Source organism: Acartia tonsa, chromosome 15 (assembly GCF_053477335.1).
Source record: "Acartia tonsa isolate MP-2025a chromosome 15, ASM5347733v1, whole genome shotgun sequence".
Lineage (NCBI taxonomy): Eukaryota > Metazoa > Arthropoda > Copepoda > Calanoida > Acartiidae > Acartia > Acartia tonsa.
This window is the reverse complement of record NC_137274.1, coordinates 4,771,351-4,793,923: the sequence shown is the minus strand read 5'-3', so window position 1 is coordinate 4,793,923 and position 22,573 is coordinate 4,771,351. Positions and strand designations below refer to the sequence as shown.

The following is a 22,573-nucleotide window of genomic DNA, read 5'->3' as shown; positions in this document are numbered from 1 at the left end:
CTGCAATACGATGCTATACATGATTTTTCAGTATGGCTGCGAACCGGTAATAAACCAGCGGATATTAGCCACTTTCAACGTGTTTAGTTTTGACGCGGTGTTGAGGCGAGACTCGATTCCAATGCCTCCCCCGTTACGCTTTTGATCTGATCCCATCGCAATTGAGTCTGAAAGACGCATGGCCGCAAGGGTTTGTAACTGTACCTGGAAAGGAAGGTCAAGTTCTGCAGGGTCGTTTTCTTTGATCCACAGCAGAGAGTTGTAATATTCTGTATCTACGGATTCCATGTCCTGTTAATGGATAAATTATTAATTGGATGTTGCACCAGATTTTCATTTACTCTGATAAAGTTATACTCACAGCTGGTTAAAATAACAATACCCCCCATCCATTCCATCCCCTTCTACTGGATCAACAAACTAACCAATAAATGAGATCCATATTAGAAAACAAAAGTTTCCTCAGTCATCGTTTTAGAAAAACTTGGGGTACCATTATATCCATTATTTTTTTTAGACACTCCTAGACACAGTTTTAAATGTAAACAAAAAGATTGAGACAAATCTCCTAGGTAGGTAAAATGTTAAGACATGCCAAGAAGAAAAAAACATAAAAAGGCCGTTTTCGTCGGCAACTGCTCATCTTTTAGAAGGAAAGAATCCGCAACTTTTTGGTTCCACCCCAATTTTTGCCATAACTCTTTATTTCCTCCCAATATTTACAACAACTCTTTGTTTTCCTCCCAATATTTAACACAACTATTTGTTTCCCCTAATAATTACCACAACTCTTTGTTTCCCTCCTAATATTTACCCACAACTCTTTGTTTTCCTCCCAATATTTATCGCAATTCTTTGTTTCCCCCAATATTTACTGCAACTCTTTGTTTTCCTTCAATATTTACCACAACTCTTTGTTTCCCCCCAATATTTACCCACAACTCTTTGTTTCCTCCCAATATTTACCCGCTAATCTTTGTTTCCCCCCAATATTTACCACAACTCTTTGTTTTGCTCCCAATATTTAACACAACTCTTTGTTTTCCCCCCAATATTTACCACAACTCTTTGTTTTCCTCCCAAAAATTACCACATTTCTATGTTTTCCCCTTAATATTTACCACAACTCTTTGTTTTCCCCCAAATATTTACCCACAACTCTTTGCTTCTCTCCCCAATTTTAACCCGCAACTATTTGTTTCCCCCAATATTTACCGCAATTCTTTGTTTTCCAAAAATTTTTACCGCAACTCTTTGTTTCTCTCCAATATTTACCGCAATTCTTTGTTTTCCCCAAATATTTACCCGCTAATCTTTGATTTTCCCCCAATATTTACCACAACTCCCCAATTTTTCCCGCAACTTTTTGTTTCTCCCAATTTTTTCCCGCATTTTTGTACCTTAAGCTCAATCTGTTTGCCCAACATCATCTTGTAGAAAGGGCGAATAAAAAATCCATCCAACAGTTTCCCATGGAATACGGCCATACCTTAACAAAACAAAAGTAACATTAATATATGAAAGTAACAGGATGAATGTCTGTCTGTTAGTGTGTGTGTGTGTGTGTGTGTGTGTATAACTTGCTAACCGTTTCACTGATAAATGCTTGAATCTCAACAGATAAGACCGATAAATTGATGTAATTCACCAATGATGATACACTAAATTACCCCTTCTGTAGATTACAATTAGAGGTTGAAACGTTTAGATACTCAACTAAATGTACCATCCAATAAAAATCAATTAAAGCCTCTAGGGTTGTCAAGCCAACGAATAAAAAAAATGTTAGTTTAAGACTTTAGGGACTAGTGTAATTAACAACCCATTGTCCCCCCCCTCCCGGGATTAATGGTTCATTCTTAAGTACCTTAAGCCGCAGGGTTTCGGATCCGGATCCGCAAAGATCCGCATTTTTTCGAGTCCAAGGATCCGGATCCGGATCCTTGGACTAAAAAAATGCGGAAAAAATGGAAAAATATACCTAAATTTATATAAAATCTTTAAGGTTTAGGGTCAGACTTGAAAATTAAAAGTATTTTTGACTTCGATATAGAATAAATATTTTTTGAAAAGTTTGGTGATTTTATTTTTATTGTCAAGGATCCGGAACCTGATCTGGTAGGATCCGGATCCGGATCCGCACTGACCAAATTTGGAGGATCCGGATCCGCAAAAAATCAATGCGGATCCGAAACCCTGCCTTAAGGGCTTTAGGGCTGAAGCCACTATAAAAGTACCAGAATATCTATCCGTCTAATTTTATGTGTACTTTAGGATCTCGCTAATCACTGGACTGATTAGGTTCTCCCCTCTCCCAATATTATTTTTAACCCACAACCCCCCCCCCCCCTAAATAATAAACGGTGAAAACTAATATCTGAAATTTGCGTCACAATTCCAATATGACGCATGACCGCTACGACCCCGAGACGTGGCATTTTTTTTTGTCCACAATCAAATATTTACCCGCAACTCTTCCGATGAACTTGAAGTAGGAAAGATGATCTTCGTTGCACACTCCAGAGTTGGGGTTGATCTAGACAGAAATATATTAGGGTTGAGCCGGATATCTGACCATTTTCAATATCCGGTCGGATACTGGATATTGAAACTATCCCGATACCAGATACCTGGCTGATTTTTTTAATATGCCGAATATCGAACGTTGGCCATATATTTGCAGGAACCGGATATCCGTCATTAGAAATAAGCCAAATATCCGGTATCCGACCCAAACCTAAAATATGTAACAGGATGTCTGTATCTGTATTTTTGTTCTGAAGATATATATCACTAACCGCAGGACTAGATAGATAGCTAGCTAGAAATATTTCTTGAAGGATAGCTAGATAGATAATTAGATAGTTAGATAGATAGAAATCAAGCTAGATAGATTTCTTTTAGGATAGCTAGATAGATAGAAAGCAAGGTATATAGATTTCTTGTAGGATAGCTAGATACATAGATAGCTAGGTAGATAGATAGTTAGATTATAGAAATCATGCTGGATAGATAGAAAGCTAGCTAGACTTCTTGTAGGATAGTTAGAAAGATAGAAAGCTAGATCGATAGATAGAAAGTTTTCAAGATAGTTTACTATTTAAAATAAAGATCGAAAGCTAGATAGATAGATTAGTTGTAAGATAGCTAGATAGATAGATTTCTTGTAAGATAACTAGATAGATAGAAAGATAGCTAGATAGAAAGATAGATAGATAGAAAGATAGCTAGATAGAAAGATAGATAGATAGAAAGATAGCTAGATAGAAAGATAGCTAGATAGATAGATTTCTTGTAGGATAGCTAGATAGATATAAAGCTAGATAGATAGATATAAAACTAGCTAGATAGATTTCTTGTAAGATAGCTAGATAGATAGAAAGCTAGCTAGATAGCTGGATAAATATAAAGCTAGCTAGATAGATTTATGCAGATTAACAGAAAGCCAGCTAGATAGGTAGAAAGATAGCTAGATAGATTACCTGTAGAGTATAATTGTCTGTCGCACTATATTCAAACAGTCCATAGTATGGATTAAACATTTCCTGACAGATTTTAATGCTCAATCAATTAAAAGGATGAAGTCTTCTAAATGGCGTTGCTACAAAAGACGTAACCCGCGACTGTGGCATAACACATAGCACATCCTCTCATAGTCTCAATGGACTCTTGGCTCGAGACTGAGTTATACCATGCACAGTTAAAGGGTGAAAAAAAATGCGTAGATTTTTAAAATTCAAATTGCGCGGCTTGTGTTAATAGTATAAAAATGTTATGCATACCGTAAGATCCGCTATGAACTGTATTTTTTGGTAATATAAAAACGATTCCTGTGCTACGCAATGGTAAGGAGCTACGCGTTAAAATGTCCCAATTGACGTAAAACTTGACTTGCGAGTATATTACTAAATTTTAGAGAATAGTGTGTGCAAAAATAACTGCGTAGATTTTTAAAATTCAAATTGCGCGGCTTGTGTTAATAGTAGAAAAATGTTACGCATACCGTTAGAACCGTTATGAAATCTATTTTTTGGAAATATAAAAACGGTGCCTGTGCTACAAATAATATAGGAGCTATGTTGTAAAACGTTCCAAATTTTACTCGCAAGTCAAGTTTTAAGTCAGTTGGGACACTTTACCACGTAGCTCCCTAACTTTATGAAGCAGAGGATTATATTTCCAAAAAATACACTTCATAGAGGTTCTAACGGTATGCGTAACATTTTTCTACTATTAATACAAGCCGCGCAATTTGAATTTTTAAAATCTACGCATTTTTTTTGCTCACTCTTTAGTAAATCTAGACAAAGGCGGTACAATCAAAGAGTTGGGTAAGGTTAAGCTATTTGTCCTCTTATTTTTAGATAAACTTTCCCTTAGAATCACGGAAAATATTATTTTATCACGGATCTAAAGAGATAAGACAATGGCTGCTTAATCGATGTACATACCCAATGATGATAACACAAAATTACCCCTAAAGGGATAAGACAATGACTGCTATTTAATCGATGCCTAATCGATGTACATACCCAATGATGATAACACAAAATTAGATTAAAATTACTTGTTGAAACGTTTGAACACCCAACTTAATTAACCAACTAAGAATTCACTAAAGACCCCAAAGTTGTTAAGCCAACGATTAAGAAAACGTTCTCATAAAACTTTGGGGACTAGTGTAATAAACAACCCATTGTCCCCTCTCGCTCTCTTTGGTGAACTGCTCTGAATTTCAAAGTTTTGTGGATCTGTCTGTCGCTCATTATTCTGTGTTGAATAATGTGCCCTACTACTGAATCACAGAGAGAGGAGACAATGGACTGTTTATTACACAAGTCCCCAAATTTTTCACAATAGGTGCTGTTTTCTTATTGGTTGGCTTGCCAACTTTTGGGACTTTACTAAATTTTGATTGGTTAGCTCATTACATTGAGTGTTCTAACATTTCAATCAATTTTAATCAATAGAAGGGATAATTTTGTGTATCATCATTGGGTATGTAGTATGTACCTCATTTATCTGATTGTCTTTAGATCCCTGAGGTGGATTCTTAAAAAAAACTTTTTGGCTCACTGCCTCACTAAAATTAGTGAGGCACGCAAAAAAAATTGTGAAAAATCCTCCAAAATCGCATGAAAAATCGACAAAAATTAAATAAAATTTTAAAAGGGTTATATTAACATAAGATTTTTGTAGATTTTTACTGCGATTTTGGATGATTTTGCAAGAAAATTTTTAGCGAGCCTCACTTATTTTAGTGAGGCAGTGAGCCAAAAAGCTTTTTAAGAATCCACCTCTGGTCTATCACTGATTATTCAGTGTTGATTGAGCCCCATCCTGCCTTGGACAGAAGATAGAACCACTCCCTGGCCACGCCTCCATAGTCCAATCCTATTTCTGTTTCAAATTCTATCCAGAGTTTGGTCTTCAGGGTATCTACCTGTAATACATATATACATTTTAAAAATATCATTTTAAAAAAAATCTTCTAAAATTTTTGTAAAAATCCTTTAAATTAAAATTAAAATTAAATTCATATTTTGTTTGTGAGTTATCCTCTTATACATATATAGATAGATAGATGGATAGATAGTTTGATAAATATACAGATATATAGTTTGATATAGATATATTTAGATAGATAGATATATAGCATAAATGTATATAGATAAAAATATAGATAGATAAATTTAATTGATAGAAGATAGATAGTGGATTGCTTTATAGATAGAAAAATAGATAGTTTGAAAGATATAGTGGATTTATGGATAGATATATGGCTTAATTGTAGATAGATCGTGGATAGATGGATATATTGATAGATAGATTGACATATAGATAGATAGAAAGATAAACAGATAGTTTGATAGAAAGATAGTTTAATAGATATAGAGATAGATAGTTGATTGATAGATAGAATATAGATAGATAGTACAATAGATATTAGATAATAGATAGATAGTAATTACACATAACAACTCTGACCTTGTTCGATGGAATAGAATGAATTTGTCTGTAGGAATCTTCTAATATGTCCTTCCTTTTAACCTGAACACAATTTTCCTTTTGGAATGTAGTTATTTAAAAATTTGGTTTTGGCCTCCAGGTTCAGGTCGTCTCTGGACAGGTAAAAATTTTTTCTCGTATTCATTCGAAACCGGTGGATAGGAACCGGTTCTCATCCATACGAAAAAACTATGTCTAGCATCGTATTATATCCAGCTTTCTACGAATATAAAAATGTACAATCATAAGATTAAAACCAGTTTTTTTAGCCGGTGCCTTCGGCACCACGGGGCTAAAAAAATAGTTTTAATCTCATAATTGTACATTCTATATCCGCGGAAAGCCGTTTATAATACGATGAAAGAAATAACTATTAATAGTTTTTTTTGAAGAGTTAGAGGCCAACTTATAAAACAAAATACCTTTTACAAAATATCTTTTATCTTCAAATGTATAAATAACATTTAAAAAGTTGCATTAAATAAAATGCATATAAAGATTTAATGCTAATACCCAATGTTTTAATTAAATATATATGACTAGCGGCTACGCCCCTAGAGGCCTCTAGTGGCACTTAAAATGTTTTTATTTGATTTCAAATATATCTATGTTGCGTTCAAGTAAAAAAGTAAAGAATATTTTTTTAAAGTTCGATTTTTTGGTGATTTTTCTTGGAAGGGTGGTGTTACACCCTCCCAAAAATAGTTATAAACTTCCCGGGACCTATGAGAAGCTATTCTGTTAAGGAGAACCCGATCAGTTCAGCGGTTAGCGAGATCCTTCGCTACAGACAAACAAACATCCTATTACTTTACTTTAAGGATTGGAGGTGTCCCACCCCCCAAGAAAATAGCCTAAAACCACCATAGGACAAGTAGGTATATTCCTTGAAGAGTAGAATCCAATTAATTCAGTGTTTACCGAGATCTTAAGGGACAGACGGACGGACGGACGGACGGACAGACATCATTCTACTTTGTTTTTTAGATTACCTTTATTTCAATTTTGTTAGGAACATTGCTGGGTTTCTTGAGCTGAGCCCGCAGATATTCATATTTCCGCTTGTAATCACGTGAATATGGGACAGCCTAAAAAAGGAATCATCTTTCTCGTATTCATTCGAATCCGGTGGATAGGAACTTGTTCTCATCCATACGAAAAAACTATGACTAGCTTCCTTCGGCACCGCGGGGCTAAAAAAAACGGGTTTTAATCTTATAATTGTACATTCTGTATATCCGCGGAAAGCTGTTTATAATACGATGGCAGAAATAACTATTCCAGTATCGCTTCGAAACCGATTAATATCCTGTGGATTAGAACCGGTTGTCAGTCATACAGAAAAATCATGTCTAAAATCGTATTATATCCAGTTTTCTATGAAAATGAAAATGTATAAATTAAAACCAGTTTTTTTTTAGCCCGTGCCTTCGGCATTTCGAGGTTAAAAAACGGTTTTAATCTTCAATCGTATTATTTTATATCCGAGGAAAACTGTTTATAAAACAACAAAATTTAATGATTTTTATTTTAATATTTTTAGAAAATTGGCTGCATGATTTTTCAGTATGGCTTATTGAACCGGTTCTAATCCAACGGAAATTAATCGAAATCAAAGCCATGATACTGCTAAAAATAACACATTTGAAATTTTTGTTCTGCTTATTCTTGTAATAATAGATTAATTAGATAAGTTATAAAAATTTAGTTTAAATGGACAATTCTAACATCATGTCTAAATTAACAAATAAGCTAACCGTTACGGACAGACAGACCTATTCTGATTATAGAAAAGCTTTGCTTTAAAAAAGCATTAAGTGGGTCAAAAAATTTCGCATATTTTTCGTGTGTAACCATGTGGTCAAATGCGCTTATTAAGTCAAACTGTTCTTAATTATGACCAAATGTTAATTTAGTACCTGTCCAGCAATTTGTGGGTTGCTAATTCTAGGGTCTTCCCATTGAGTTATCCTGTACTCACACACACATTTCATATAAAAGTAACAGGATGTCTGTTTGTCTGTCTGTACCAAAGGATCTCGCTAACCGCTGAACTGAACAGGGTAGCATATCATAGGTCCCGGGAAGGTTTATAACTATTTTGGGGGAGGGTGCCACCACCCTTTCTAGAGAAATTAATTTTTTTTTTAAATTTCTCGATTTTAGAAAAATAAACGTCAAACGCAAAATAGCCATTTTTAAATATAAAACCAGTTTTAACCGGTTAAATAGTGGAAAAAACAGAATAGCTGGGTATAATATAAGTTCTTTGTTATTGTAAATTCTAGGTAACTACTGTTTTTATGTGACTTTGATTTTTAAAATTTTTTTTTTTTAAATTAAAATGTTGCTTTCTAAAAATAAGTCTTTTTTGTTGTAAATTCTAATGTTTTTAGGTATACAGTGTGTACAGGCGTTTTAAGAAAAAATAAGAAGTTTCTTAAGAAAAAATAGTAATTTAAGACCTTTTTGGAGGCGGAAACAGCATTTTTTCAAGATGAACTTTTGCTATGGATTTTGTTGGTTGAAAAAAAAACCTGCATATGTGGTTTTAACTGCCCTGGACTTTTATTGCCAACCCTGGTCTTAGTTCAGTTGAATCTGTGTCTGTTTCTTCTTAGGTGTATTATTTTATTAGGTATTTTTTTAGCAAAGGTTTATACAGTTTACTACCAACTAATTAATACTACTTTGGGTACAACAAACGCTTAAAAAAATGGGGAAAATGGCAAATTATTCAGTTTTAAAGCAAAGTTTTTCCATTTCTCAGTAACTTACTGAAATCGGTTTAGTGGTTATCTGGTATCCGGCCGGATATTGAAATGGCCGGATATCCGGCCCAACCCTAGTTTTATCAAAGGTAAAATTAGGGATCTTAAGGGATAAGACAATGGATGATAAACACATATACATTCCCAATAATAATAAACAAAGGAACCCCAACTCTGTAGATATAAATTATTTAAAAGTTTGGACTTCACTAAAAAAAATTCAATAAAAGTACCCAAAATTTTTAACTCACAAAAACTTTGGGTACTTAATGCTCGCTGTATAAAATGTGTGTTCCTAGTATTGTGATCAATAAAGAAAATTCTCCCGTCTGTGTGAACCCTCTCCTCCCACCCCTCAGGGAGCACTCCTAGGTCATCCTAAATAGATAGATAGATAGATAGGATAGATTTATAGGATAGATAGATAGATAGATATATAAGATAGATAAGATAGATAAGATAGATAGATAGATAGATAGATCGGAATGATGAAGTAGACTTTTTTTCTTTTAAATTGGGTTGAGAAAGATTTCTAACTGAATAGTTTTTTTTTATACATAAATAGATAGATAGATAGATGAATGTATGGGTAAATGAATTGAATAGATAGATAGTGGATAGATGGTAAAGAGATATTTAATACCTGTTTCCTATTTGGTAAATTATTTTGGCTGGGGAGAGGTGAGGGGCGCTGGGTCCTGGGGACAACAAAAATAGATAATTTATATAATAAAGTAACAGTCTTGTTGTCTGTCTGTCTTTCTATCTGTCTGTTTGTCTGTCTGTTTGTTTGTCTGTCTTTTTGTCTGTCTGTTTGTCTGTCTGTCTGTTTGTCTATCTATTTGTCTGTCAGTCTGTCTGTCTGTTTGTCTTTCTGTCTTTTTGTATGTCTATCTATTTATCTGTCTGTCAATTTGTACTGCAATATCTCGCTAACCGCTCAACAGATATGGTTCTCCTTTACAGGGTAGCTAGGGTCATTGAATTTAGCTCCCTCAAGTGCCCCTAGAGGCCTCTATAGAGGGGTATACTTTTTAGATAACATAATAAGTTACATAACAGGATATGTCTGTCTGTTCATCTGTCTGTCTGTCCATCTGTCTGTCTATCCATTTATTCATTGTATATCCAATGTTTTTGTTATTCCTGGGGTCTATCCATGTTGTCTTCTTAGCAATGTGATTGATAAAGAAAACTCGTCCATTTGGCGCCACCTACAATAAAGTAGGGTTGGGCCAGATATCAGGCTTGGCCGAATATCGGGCCATTTTCAATATCCGGATGGATACCGGATATTGAAACTATCCGGATACCGGATATCCGGCTGATTTCTAATGCCGGATATCCGGTAATTTTCCGGATATCGGGCCATTTTCAATATCCGGCATTAGAAATCAGCCGGATATCCGGTATCCGGCTAAAAAAGTATCCGGCCCAACCCTTCAATAAAGATCATCCGTTTATTACACTAGTCCCCCAAAGTTTTATGATAACATTTTCCTATTCGTTGGCTTAACAACTTTGGAGACTTTGATTGGCTCCATCCTTTCCCCTACCACTGGAGGAATGTATTGCAACTGACCAATAAATGAGTAAAGTAGTCTAAATAAATTAACGAAAAAAGCTAGCTGTCATGGACAGACGTGCGGACCGACCCTGTCCCTTAGGCAACCATCTCGTAATCAATGCGCAAATGGCACATAAATTCGAATTTCGTTATGAAACTTGTGTTTGTGATTCATTGTGTCTTCATATTTTAGATGAAGAGTTTATCTGAAGTGCCAGGAAGCTCAAAGATTTATTGTGTACCTAAAGTACCAGGAAGATATCTGTATTAATGTTTGTAAAAAGATCAAGTTATATGACCTGGTGTAGTAACAGGAAGGCCAAGTTTTAACTATGTTTGTTGTAATAAAATATCATTACTTAATTATGTTTATCTATATTTCAGAGAGTAAAAACTCTCTTGGGGTTTTTACCTTCTATTTCTATAATCATTGTTTAATCTTAATGTTTTATTTCCAAAGAGAGTTTGAAAGTATGTTGTGGCTGGGCCATGTGCAGTGGTATTAGTGTTAAAAGGTACTTATGGCGAGTTTTACTTACAACTTGTGATGAGCAATCCTCGGTTTGTCTATTTTCCCTAAAGCGAGGAAAAACTTGGTAATAACGACTAACGGCCCAGCCGTTTAACTGTTTTTTTTTTTGGCTATTTTTTTTGGCAAATCTATCATTTTAATTATGTAGAAATCAACTTTTTGAAACATAATTTTGTTTAAACTCATGTGAAATAATACCAAAAACCATTTTTAAGATTTCTAGTACCAGCGGCTACCGGCTATAACCGGTTGAAAACATCTGGGAGCGGCAATAAGTATGATGTAAAGATAGGGCTTTTGACAGATTTGCCCTGAAAATAGCCAAAAAAAAATGGCTTAACAGCTGAGCCGCCAGCCGTTAGCCGTTACTTTTCCAACTTTTTGTTCCATTCAGGGAAAATAGACCTATCAAGGATTACTCTTGCCAAGTTTCATAACGAAATTCAGATTCTTAGTGCCTTTTGCGCATTGATTATGTGATGGTTGCATTACCTCCCCCCCCCCCCCCCAATTCTTTATAGAAAAGCTTTGCTTTAATGAGATCTTGTGGTATGTCCTCAAGGCGGAATCTCCCGAGAGAGTGGACAATGGGCTGTTTATTACACTAGTCCCCAAAGTTTTATAATAAAGTTTTCTTATTCATTGTCTAATCAACTTTAATGGTCTTTCATGCATTATGATTGGTTAGTTTATTAAGTTGAGTGTTCAAACATTTCAACCACCAATTTTACGCTTAAGAAGCGGTGATTTTGTGTATTATCATTGGGGATTTATCAGCAATTGTCTTATCCCTGCTATTATACCTGGAGCGTCCATCCTGATGGGAGGCCAACAGCGTCCAAGTTTTTATTACCAGCCCCACCACCACCACCACTGGCACTTGTAGGTCCTGCAAACAAAATGTGTTCAATTTAAACAAACAAAAATCAGCTGATTACGTGATACGTGTACGTGATTGCCGCGTAGAACAATGTAAACAAACAAAAATCAGCTGATTGCATAACGTGATACGTGTACGTGATTGCTGCGTAGAATTATGATATTATAAGTATTATAATCAATATCACTATGGGCAAACCAAAAACATTAACTTTTTTTCTCACATTTTCTCAAAAAAATTTTGACACCATTTTGTAGCTTAGATTATGGGGATTTAACTTTACTTAAGGCAATTTGCTCGGTTTTGCCGACTAACAGAGTTATTAGTGCCTAAAAATACTCATTAAAATTATATATTTCGTAAGAAAAATAAAAGTAAGACGATGTATGTCGTAACATCTATGTAATACATAAATATATATATATACATATATATGTATGCATATTCATATGACCGTCAACATATGTTTCAGAGGGAATATAATGTAAGCTTGATAAGGATTTGGAATACCAATACTCATACTATTAGGGAAGGGGGGGAAATACTTGAGAGTATGTGCTTAAAATATAACTTAAAAAAATTGCATTTATAATATGTTTCCTAAAAAAAAGACGAATATTTTTGCATTATATGATAAAGCCAAAAATAGACATTTTTGCTTTAAACACGAATAGGTACTTCGGTAAGTATTGTTGAATTATTATTTTAGAGCAAATACATATAGTAGATACATAATAATACTTATACAAACTTGTATTTGTTGAATTAAGTATTTTTACTATTATTTAAAGTGTACACTTTTGGGATGATTATTGGAACAGAGTAATCTTACTGGTTATTTTATTGTGACCAGAATTATAAGCAAAGCAAAGATTTTTTACCTTTATTGCCAATAAACCATACTATCGCTTTCAAACTTTGGGTATTATTGATTTTTTTGCAGATTGGATTGAACGCCATTATTACTTCCTTAATTCTACATCCTTTATTTAGTTTCCTTTCTTAATCTCCTGGAGTGGTCATAAATTCCTTTATATCATTTTACAACAAAGGATGAGGAAATAAAATCATTAATCTTTATTAAGTTCAATTCCCATTTTTTTGCTTACACATTGACATATACTGATAATTTTGAAATAAAGGTGACAAAGTTTTAAAAACAGCAATTGTTTAAATAAAATTAAACGACATAATATTGTGAATAATCAATTTTCTTTTCCTATAACATATATAAAACATAAATATATAAAATGTAAAATGAGTTTGATTGTGAAACATATGATTAATGTTGTTTTTATGTTACTTTTGGTGATTACTTAAGATTTCTACCCTATCTATGATAAATTACAAAATGCTGTTTTGCAAGAACACCGAAGTTTCCTAGATAATGTTAACCGTAGTATAAGAGTTTATTATAGGTCTAAACTGGAATTTAAAACTCCTCAATTAAAGGATTAGTCCTAAGGAAGGGGAAGGGTTAAAAGGGTTAATATAGACTATCTTTATTCATGGATTCAAATAATGTTTTTTTTTTTATTTCGAAGTTTTTCTACATATAGGCCCCGTCCGTGTGTAATGGATAGCTCCTAGAACTAATTTAGGCCTTTAGAAATTAGAATTGTCCTATCCATTTAAAACTAAGCATGATGATTCCTGTAGCAAATACAATTAGGAAAGTTTAGCAATGCCATAACTATTTTGTAATGTCTATTTTTATGTTGATTTATTAAAGGCCCTTTGAAAAAAAAACTTTTTTATTGATATGCTATTGAGTTTAATGAAAATGACTTATACCCTAATAAATTTAATCTGTATTTCTGATAGGTTTAATGCATCCTTTTGTCCCTTCTGTCATTACTGTTTAAATTGCCGCCTTTAATATTTTATTACACATCTTAATTAAAGAACTCCCCCCCTCCCCCCCCCCCCCATAAAACCCGCCCATTATTCAGAAATTAGCGGCTCAATTTATGAATTAACACCTTTTAAGTATGAATAAATAATCCAAACTTGAGAAACTTTACGAGTCAAGTTTCATCCCAAATTTTCTTATATAATCCCCTGTTTCTTATTCTGTCTGTTACAAAGTTTGTCTGCTAGAAATATTTGAAGCTGTTAATTTTCCCCCAGACCCATAGGCAAGTATGGAATTGGAAATATCGTCGTCAATGGTCAAAACTTAAGAATTAAATAAAATTGATTTTTTTATATAAATAAAATATTTTTAAGCTTTTAAAAATGTTTGAATCATTCTAGAAGAAATGTGCTAACAAATAGTGCATATTTCATCCACTTAAGTATAACAGGAAAAAAATGACAAAAATCGCTATTTTTTGCCCATAGTGCAATAGAGGCTAGGGGCGAAGTCGCTAGTCTTTCATACAAAGTAGAACGATGTCAGTGTCTGTCTGTCTTTCTGAAGCTTAAGATCTCGGTAACCGCTGAACTGATTGAGTTCTACTCTTCATGGAATATACCTACTGGTCCTGTGGTGGTTTTAGGCTGTTTTCTTGAAGGGTGGGACAGCCCCAACCACCCTAAAAACAAAAATATCTTTCCCAAGTCTTTATAGGTACCTTGCTAATTTTTTTTAGGCACCTCGCTAATTTTTTTTCCTTTGGGTACATAATATTTTTTCTCGTATTCATTCGAATCCGGTGGATAGGAACCGGTTCTCATCCATACGAAAAAACTATGTCTAGCATCGTATTATATCCAGTTTTCTACGAATATAGAAATGTACAATCACAAGATTAAAACTAGTTTTAATCTTATAATTGTACATTCTATATCCGCGGAAAGCGATTTATAATACGATGAAAGAAATAACTATTCTTTATTTTTCAAAACTAGTTCATTACCTCATTACCTAGAGGCTCTGGGCAAAGCCACTAGTTCTTTGTAATTTACTAGCGGTTTCACCCCTAGCCAGATCTGAGATCGTAAGGGACAGACAGACATCGTACTACTTTGCATTATAGATAAATTGTCGAACCTGTTCTACGGGTGGGATTGTCTGTTGTATCACTCTCACTCACAGTTCTAAATATAATAATTATAATCAGAGGGAGGGAGAACACTTTAAAGGGGGACGCAACCAAAGCCTTTTTGATGCAGGGGGGGGGGGGGCACTTGATAAACCGTGCAGATTTCTTTGACTTAAGCTTTTAAGGGTATGAACTAAGTTTTAGTTTAGTAGTCACACAGGGATCTAAAGGGATAAGACAATGACTGATAAATTGATGTACATTGTACATCCCCAATGATGAAACACAAAATTAGATTTAAATTATCGCTTAAAACGTTTGAATCAACCAATCAAATTCACTAATGTCCCCAAAGTTATTAAACCAACGTAAAAGAGAACGTTATTATGAAAAATTGGGGACTAGTGTAATAAACAGCCCAATGTCCCCTTCCTCCCTGGCTAGTTGCAGCACCTATATTTATATCTATCTATCTGTCTGTCTATCTGTCTGTCTCTCTGACTGTCTATCTATCTGTCTGTCTGTCTCTCTGTCTGTCTCTCTGTCTGTCTATCTGTCTGTCTATCTATCTGTCTGTCTGTCTATATATTTATCTATCTATCTATCGATCTGTCTGTCTGTCTATCTATATAATATATCTATCTATCCTGTCTTTCTATCTTTCAGTCCATGTATCCTATCTGTCTATCTAGTATCAGTACCTTGATCTAGAAGCAGTGGTGGGTTGCTGTGCAGGTGCCCCACCCCCTGTCTGCTCAGTGTCCACACCCCCTGCTGAGCCCACAATACCTAAACATATATCAATGAGTGGTAGGTAACATTAGTACTTATAACAATTTAATTAGTCTGCATATTCTGCACAAGACACATTTGTCCCCGGCCCTGCCGCCAAAAATTATTTCATTTTTTATGTGTGTCTGTCCATTTGTCTGTCTGTTTGTCTGTCTGTCCATCTGTCTGTTTGTCTATATGTCTGTCCATCTGTTTTTTCATTCATCTGTTTATCTGTTAAACTGTCTGTCAGTTTGTCTATCTGTACATAAGTTTGACTGTTTGTCCGTCTGTCTGTTTGTTTTTTCACTCTGTCATTTTGTCTGTATGTCTATCTGTCTGTCTGTCAATCTGTATGTCTATATGCCTGTCCAAATGTCTGTTTTTTCATGTGTTTGTCTGTTAATATGTCAGTTTGTCTATTTGTCTGTCCATCTGTCAATCTGTGTGTCTGTCTGTCCAACAGTCTGTTCATTCATCTGTTTGTCTGTCTATCTTTTTTTTTCTTTTCATCTGTTTGTCTGTTAATCTATCTGTCCATCTGTCGGACAGTTTGACTGTCCTTCTGTCTGTCTGTGCATCTGTCTGTCTTTTCAATCAGTCTCTTTGTCTGTCTGTCTATCATTCTGTCTGTCTGTCCATCTGTCTTTCTGTTCGTCATTCTGTCTATCTGTCTGTTTGTCCATCTGTCAGTTTTTCTATCTGTCTATTTTTTCATCTGTTTGTCTGTCTGTCTGTCTACGTACCTGAGGCTTCGCTGATTGATCCTGCGGAGCTGGAGCCTTCGATGACAGAATCTCTGTTAGAAGATCTATCATCAACCATGTGGTGGCGTCTAAAAATTACACAGTTTTACTGACTGAGTAGGTTAACAAAAAATTTGTTTTCTCCAAAGATATAGAAGATATAGGTCTGAATTTTCTTGAGTAGATTCCCCTAACTATGGGGCAGGTTTGAACATTTCTTAACATTGGCAGCCAGGCCGCTTTTTGGCTGCTTTTAAGCCGTTTTCATATTTTTTACTTGAGTGTGTTTTTTACCAAAAAAAGTTTTGCTAAACTAACCCACTTGCCATTGACAGAAACTAATCATTAATAAATATTTTAGGATAGAGGAACTTATAATGTAATAGTTGTTTATTGCATCGTATTATAAACAGTTTTCCGCGAATATAAAATATACAATTATAAGATTAAAACCATTTTTTTAGCCCCGAGATGCCAAAGGCACGAGCTGTTGAAATCAAATAGTGTAAAATCTCCTGGGACCTATGTGAATCTTCCCTAAAAAGGAGAACTTAATCGGTTCAACAAAACCTTACTACTCTATATAAAATACTAGCGGCTACGCCCCTCTAGGGTCACTTAAGGAGGGGAGAGTCGACTTTGATAACCCAATTTAATTATTTTAGATGTTAAAAGAAAAAGTAAAAACTAAATTTTTTTTTTGGGGGGGGGGGTAGAGGGGTTATATTTTATTCTAGGGGCGATTTCCTTCGGTACAGACAAACATCCCATTACTTTATTATAAGGATAGGATAAAATTGAAAATCCACCTACCATCCTCCCCAAGCCGGCTTCCGCCAAGTGCCCCTAGAGGCCAATAGGGGCGCAGTTTAATTATTTATTTATTTATTATAGACAGCTTTCCGCAGATATAGAATTGCTGAGAACCGGTTCTAATCCAGCGGATATTAAGCGGTTCGGAAAAATGTTTACCTATTTCTATTCTCTCTGGCCTGGATGGAGGCCGTGGACTCGAGAGAGGCCGCCAGCACAGCTACATCATCCTAGATAGATAGACAGATAGACAGATAGACAGATAGACAGATAGACAGATAGACAGATAGATAGATAGATAGATAGATAGATAGATAGATAGATAGATAGATAGATAGATAGATAGATAGATAGATAGATAGATAGATAGATAGATAGATAGATAGATAGATAGATAGAGATTACAATTAGTGGTTGATATGTTTGAACACTCAACTCAATCAATGAAGCAGCCAATCAAAATTTAAAGTCCCCAAAGTTGTTAAGCCAACGAATAAGAAAATGTTATTATAAAACTTTGGTGACTAGATTAATAAAAAGCCCATTGTCCCCCCTCTCTCTCTCTCTCTCTGGGCTGCATTCGTTTGCATTATGAGTCAGCTATAAATTATTGCATATCTTAGGATTAAGCTTTTCCTGGGTAAAATTAATTCGTGTAAAAATTTCTTCCCTCGTAAAATGTGAAGCATATTACAAAACGGTACTACGTCAAACACTAGAAGATACGTCAAACAGTAGATGCGTTGAAATGTTGGATCTACTGCAGTTCACGGTAAAATATTGCTGGTAACGAATATTGCTAAAAATCTATGAATTTTAAAGGCTGCTAGCTGCCAAACGGCTGAACGTACAGATCATACCCGCACACCATTTTAAGCGGTATACGAAGGCCTACAAATAATCTGGAATAGCCAAGATCCAATGATGCACAGGGAAAGCTTCACTGAAGAAAAAACGCGTAAAATAGGCCTTTTTCGCGCATTTCTCTGCACTGCGAGATAATTATGCATTATTGATTTATGGCTATTCCAGATTATTTGTAGGCCTTCTTGTGCCGCTTAAAACAGTGTGCGGGCATGATCTGTACTTTCAGCCGTTTGGCAGCTAGCAGCCTTTAAAATTCATAGATTTTTGGCAATATTCGTTACCAGCAATATTTTACCGTGAACTGCAGTAGATCCGAAATGTTTGACGTATCTAGGGTTTGACGTAGTACCATTACAAAGCACATATTAAGATATCTATAAAATTCTTTTAATTAAGTTAGCAAGCTCCTAAAAATTACATCCAGGAATAAAGAGAGGTAGGTTGTGCTAAAATTCCGTAAAGGTGTGAGTTTAAAGGCCTAAAAACAGTAGTGTGTTTATTCCTTATTGAAAAAGAACAATAGAGAAAAATATTTAGTGAATATTATCGTTCTACTGCGGTTTCTAAGCCTCAAAACTCAAAACTTTACGGAATTTTAGCACAACCTAACTCCCCTTTTGTCTCAAATTTTGTACGCCACATCTCGTAGGTATATAAAAGGGGGGGGGGGCGAAAGTGACACTTTTTGAAACCAAAACTAAAAGTCAACAAAGGAACTCAACTAAAAAAAGAGTTACAGGTCTGAGATTTTGCATGGCAGTTGCTTTATAGGGGTAAAATATGGAACTGTGAAGAAACGGCGGCGCAACCGCCGAAAACCGCCGTTTCCCGCCGAATTTTTTTTTGCCTTTTCTCGGCGGTTTTCGGCGGTTGCGACGCCGTTTCTTCACAGTTCCATATTGTACCCCTATAAAGCAACTGCCATGCAGAATGTCAGACCTGTAACTCTTTTTTTAGTTGAGTTCCTTTGACTTTTAGTTTTGGTTTCAAAAAGTGTCACTTTCGCCCCCCCCCCCCCTTATAATAAAATGTAAACAACAGTTTCTGTCTACAAAAATTCCCTTTTTTAATTTTGACGAAAAAAACCTATTAGGAACTTTTTTTTTAGAAATTATGAATAAAAAATCTTCCAAAATTTGAGGACAAAATCCACGAACAGTAAAATAATTTAACAATCAAATGTAATATCGCGATAATACATACGGACCTAATTCAAACGGCATGGTTTCGAACCAGATACAACCTTACTTTCAAAAAATCAACAATTACCTCGCACTTAAAAAAGGTCCCTTTTGGATGTTTGTCGGTGAATCCCTTCAAAAACGAGCGACGAAATTTTTGGATGATATAATTTTCCGAAAGCAAGCTTTATCCTAGGAAATTCAACTATTCACTTCACATATGTATTACTCTAGAAGCATTATTAGATGAGGGTTAAGACAATGGACGATAAATAGATATAATTCTCCATAAATGGTAAACAAAATTAGCCCTATAGTAGATCAAACTATTGGTTGAAAAGTTTTTAAACTATTAGTGAGTAACCAACCAGGCAAAATTTTACATGTGCCGAATGAGATAACGGGTTTTAAAACTTTGGGTACCAGTGTAATTTTATTTAATACTTATATTTGCGGGAACTTTTAATGAAATCTTCCAATTTTTAACATTTACAAAACAGCCTGCATCAAGATCCATGACAGATCTATATAGGAAATAAATGTCTATATATGAGCTCAAGTTTTCCAAGCGATAAATGTTTAAAACTCATAGTGCTCCAATAATCCGTAATAAACTCACATTGATAAGACTCATTATTTTACTGTATTAGGAATAAATTCATTTTTTTTATTTCATGTTGCTATTTGAATTATATTGAAGTATTAAATTTCTTTCCATAAAACGGAAAATTTAACATTTAAATTTATACCTAATATAGTAAATAAAAGAAAACTTAGTTTTAAAATAATTTGATACTAGCGATACGTGCGTAATGTGGTCAGATATTGAACTAAAATTTAACAGTTAACTAAACATTTTAACCCTTTCAGGACGATAATTTAAAATAAAAAATATTAAGATCCTAAAATAGTTTAATTAAAGAAATCGTCAGGGAGGAGATAATGGAAGAATAGGGTTTATAGTCAGAATTCAGATAACCAAAAGAAAGTAAATAAAACATTGAATAAACCTAGCCAATAGCGGGATAATTATATCGAGCCCAACTCTAGTTTTACAATATGGGCTGTTTATTATACTAGTCCCCAAAGTTTTATAATAGTTATTTCTCGTATCGTATTCAAAACGGCTTTCCGCACCGGCTAAAAAAACTGGTTTTAATCTTATGATTGTACATTTCTATATTCGCAGAAAACTGGATATAATACGATGCTAGACATAGTTTTTTCGTATGGATGAGAACCGGTTCCTGTCCACCGGATTCGAATGAATACGAGAAAATATTTTCTTATTCGTTGGCTTAACAACTTAGGGTGCATTTATTGAATTTTTATTGGTTGGTTTATTAACTTGAGTGTCTAAACGTTTCAACCCCTAAATGCTTCCACATAAAGGGTAATTTTGTGTATCATCATTTATTACACTAGCACCCAAAGTCGTATGATAACATTTTCTTATTCTTTGGCTACCAACTTTGAGAACTTTCATCAAATTTTGATTAGTTGGTTTATTTAGTTGAGTGTCCAAACGTTTCAACCGGTAATTGTAATCTACAGAAGGGGAAAATTTGTATACCATCATCGGGGTTGTACATCAGTTTATCGTTCATTGTCTTATCCCTGAAGATCCCTAAAAATTCGTACCTCTGCAGTTCCTGGCCGTTGCCACTGAGTAGTTCTGGCAATATGATTCACATAATAGGTCCGCCCATTCGCGTCCTGTCTCTCCTCCCACCCAGCAGGCAGCGGGCATCTACACAGAATTAGGGTTGGGCCGAATATCCGGTCATTTTCAATTTCCGGCCGGATACCAGATATTAAAACTATCCGGTTACATGGTATCTGGTTGATTTTTTACGCCGGATATCCGGTAATTTGCCGGATATCGAACTTTGGCCAGATATCCAGCCCAACCCTACACAGAATACAAAGATAACAACATCCATAAGTACTGCGAAGCTCAAAAATTTTTAATAGACTACATCCGGAAAAAAATGATTGGTCATTTTCGTGGCAACGCCTCTAAAGGGGCGTTTCATTGTATTTTCACAGTAGATTTTCCACTATTTCTAGCCCCTGCGAGGGGGCTCTAACCATGCGGGGCCAATTGCATAACAATGCGGGGCAATCACCTAACCCTACTTAACCTAACCTCACCTAAAATAAAACATAAAACACTTCTAGTAGAAGCTATTCAGTTATTACATCACCCTGGCCTAGAGTTTTTTGGCAGGTGTTCCATATTAAACCACTCTAATTAATGGCACTCTCATATGAATGAGGAGCATGGATAAGGGAAAGCATGATATTACTTACGTTTGATTTTCCGCCTCGTCGACGGCCGCTGACGCGTCCAGACCTGTCTCAGTTTCAGCGGCAGCTGTGGCTGTGGCAGCTGGTCCCCCAGCACCTCCGGCTGAGCCGGCACCCCCCTCCAACATTTCCCAGCCAGGCTCTGATTCCTCCGCCTACATAGATAGATAGATCACTAGATAGATAGATATATAGATAGACAGGATAGATAGATAGACAGGATAGATAGATAAGACAGACAGAAAAATAGAGATAGATAGATACACAGATAGATAGACAGACAGATTAATAGACAGATAGACAGACAGATAGAAAGTTAGATAGATAGACAGACAGACAGACATAAAGATGTATATACAGACAGATTGATAGGCAGATAGAGATATAGATAGATAGATAGATAGACAGACAGGATAAATAGATATATAGACAGACAGATAGATAAAAAGACAACCAGATTGATATAGATAGACAGGATAGAAAAATAGATGTACAGCAAGAAAGATAGGTTCTGATTGCTCAGCTACAGATAGATAGATAGATAGACAGACAGGATAGATAGATAGATTAACTAACTATTAATTGTAATCTACAGAAGGGATATTTTGTGTATCAACATAGGGGATGTACGTTAATTTACCGGTCATTGTCTTATCCCTTTAGATCCCTGCTTAGTACCTGTTCAGAATCACTTTGAGTTCCTCCATCCTCTGGCGGTGTGGTCTCCTCTATATAGGCCAGGTAAAGCAACAAGAATCCTCGAACCTGCAACATTCCTATTATTAATCCTAGTAACCAGCAACATTCCTATTATTAATCCTAGTAACCTGCAACATTTCTCTTATTAATCCTAGTAACCTACAATATTCCTATTATAAATCCTAGTAACCTGCAACATTCCTATTATTAATCCTAGTAACCAGCAACATTCCTATTATTAATCCTAGTAACCAGCAACATTCCTATTATTAATCCTAGTAACCAGCAACAATCCTGTTATAAATCCTAGTAACCAGCAACATTCCTATTATCAATCCTAGTGACTTGCAACATTCCTATTATTAATCCTAGAAACAAGCAACATTCTTATTATTAATTCTAGTAACCTACAATATTCCTATTATAAATCCTAGTAACCT

At 35.0% G+C, this 22,573-nt stretch overlaps 1 protein-coding gene across 2 annotated transcripts in view; it reads right to left on the bottom strand.

The window, feature by feature from the left end:
* Nedd4 (E3 ubiquitin-protein ligase Nedd4) overlaps nt 1-22,573 on the bottom strand; it is a 103,217-nt gene that overhangs the window by 17,403 nt on the left and 63,241 nt on the right. For both annotated transcript variants that reach the window (XM_080150171.1, XM_080150172.1), the window contains exons 9-27: nt 22,113-22,199; nt 21,438-21,589; nt 20,766-20,874; nt 17,236-17,306; nt 16,264-16,352; nt 15,448-15,535; nt 14,755-14,801; nt 11,683-11,768; nt 9,933-9,994; nt 9,424-9,484; nt 9,078-9,158; nt 7,929-7,982; nt 7,002-7,097; nt 5,989-6,051; nt 5,345-5,443; nt 3,483-3,545; nt 2,467-2,536; nt 1,401-1,489; nt 205-291 (exon numbers count right to left, since the gene is read on the bottom strand). In XM_080150171.1, coding sequence (XP_080006297.1) covers nt 205-291; nt 1,401-1,489; nt 2,467-2,536; nt 3,483-3,545; nt 5,345-5,443; nt 5,989-6,051; nt 7,002-7,097; nt 7,929-7,982; nt 9,078-9,158; nt 9,424-9,484; nt 9,933-9,994; nt 11,683-11,768; nt 14,755-14,801; nt 15,448-15,535; nt 16,264-16,352; nt 17,236-17,306; nt 20,766-20,874; nt 21,438-21,589; nt 22,113-22,199 — 1,554 coding nt within the window. The remainder of the gene's footprint in view (nt 1-204; nt 292-1,400; nt 1,490-2,466; nt 2,537-3,482; nt 3,546-5,344; nt 5,444-5,988; nt 6,052-7,001; nt 7,098-7,928; nt 7,983-9,077; nt 9,159-9,423; nt 9,485-9,932; nt 9,995-11,682; nt 11,769-14,754; nt 14,802-15,447; nt 15,536-16,263; nt 16,353-17,235; nt 17,307-20,765; nt 20,875-21,437; nt 21,590-22,112; nt 22,200-22,573) is intronic.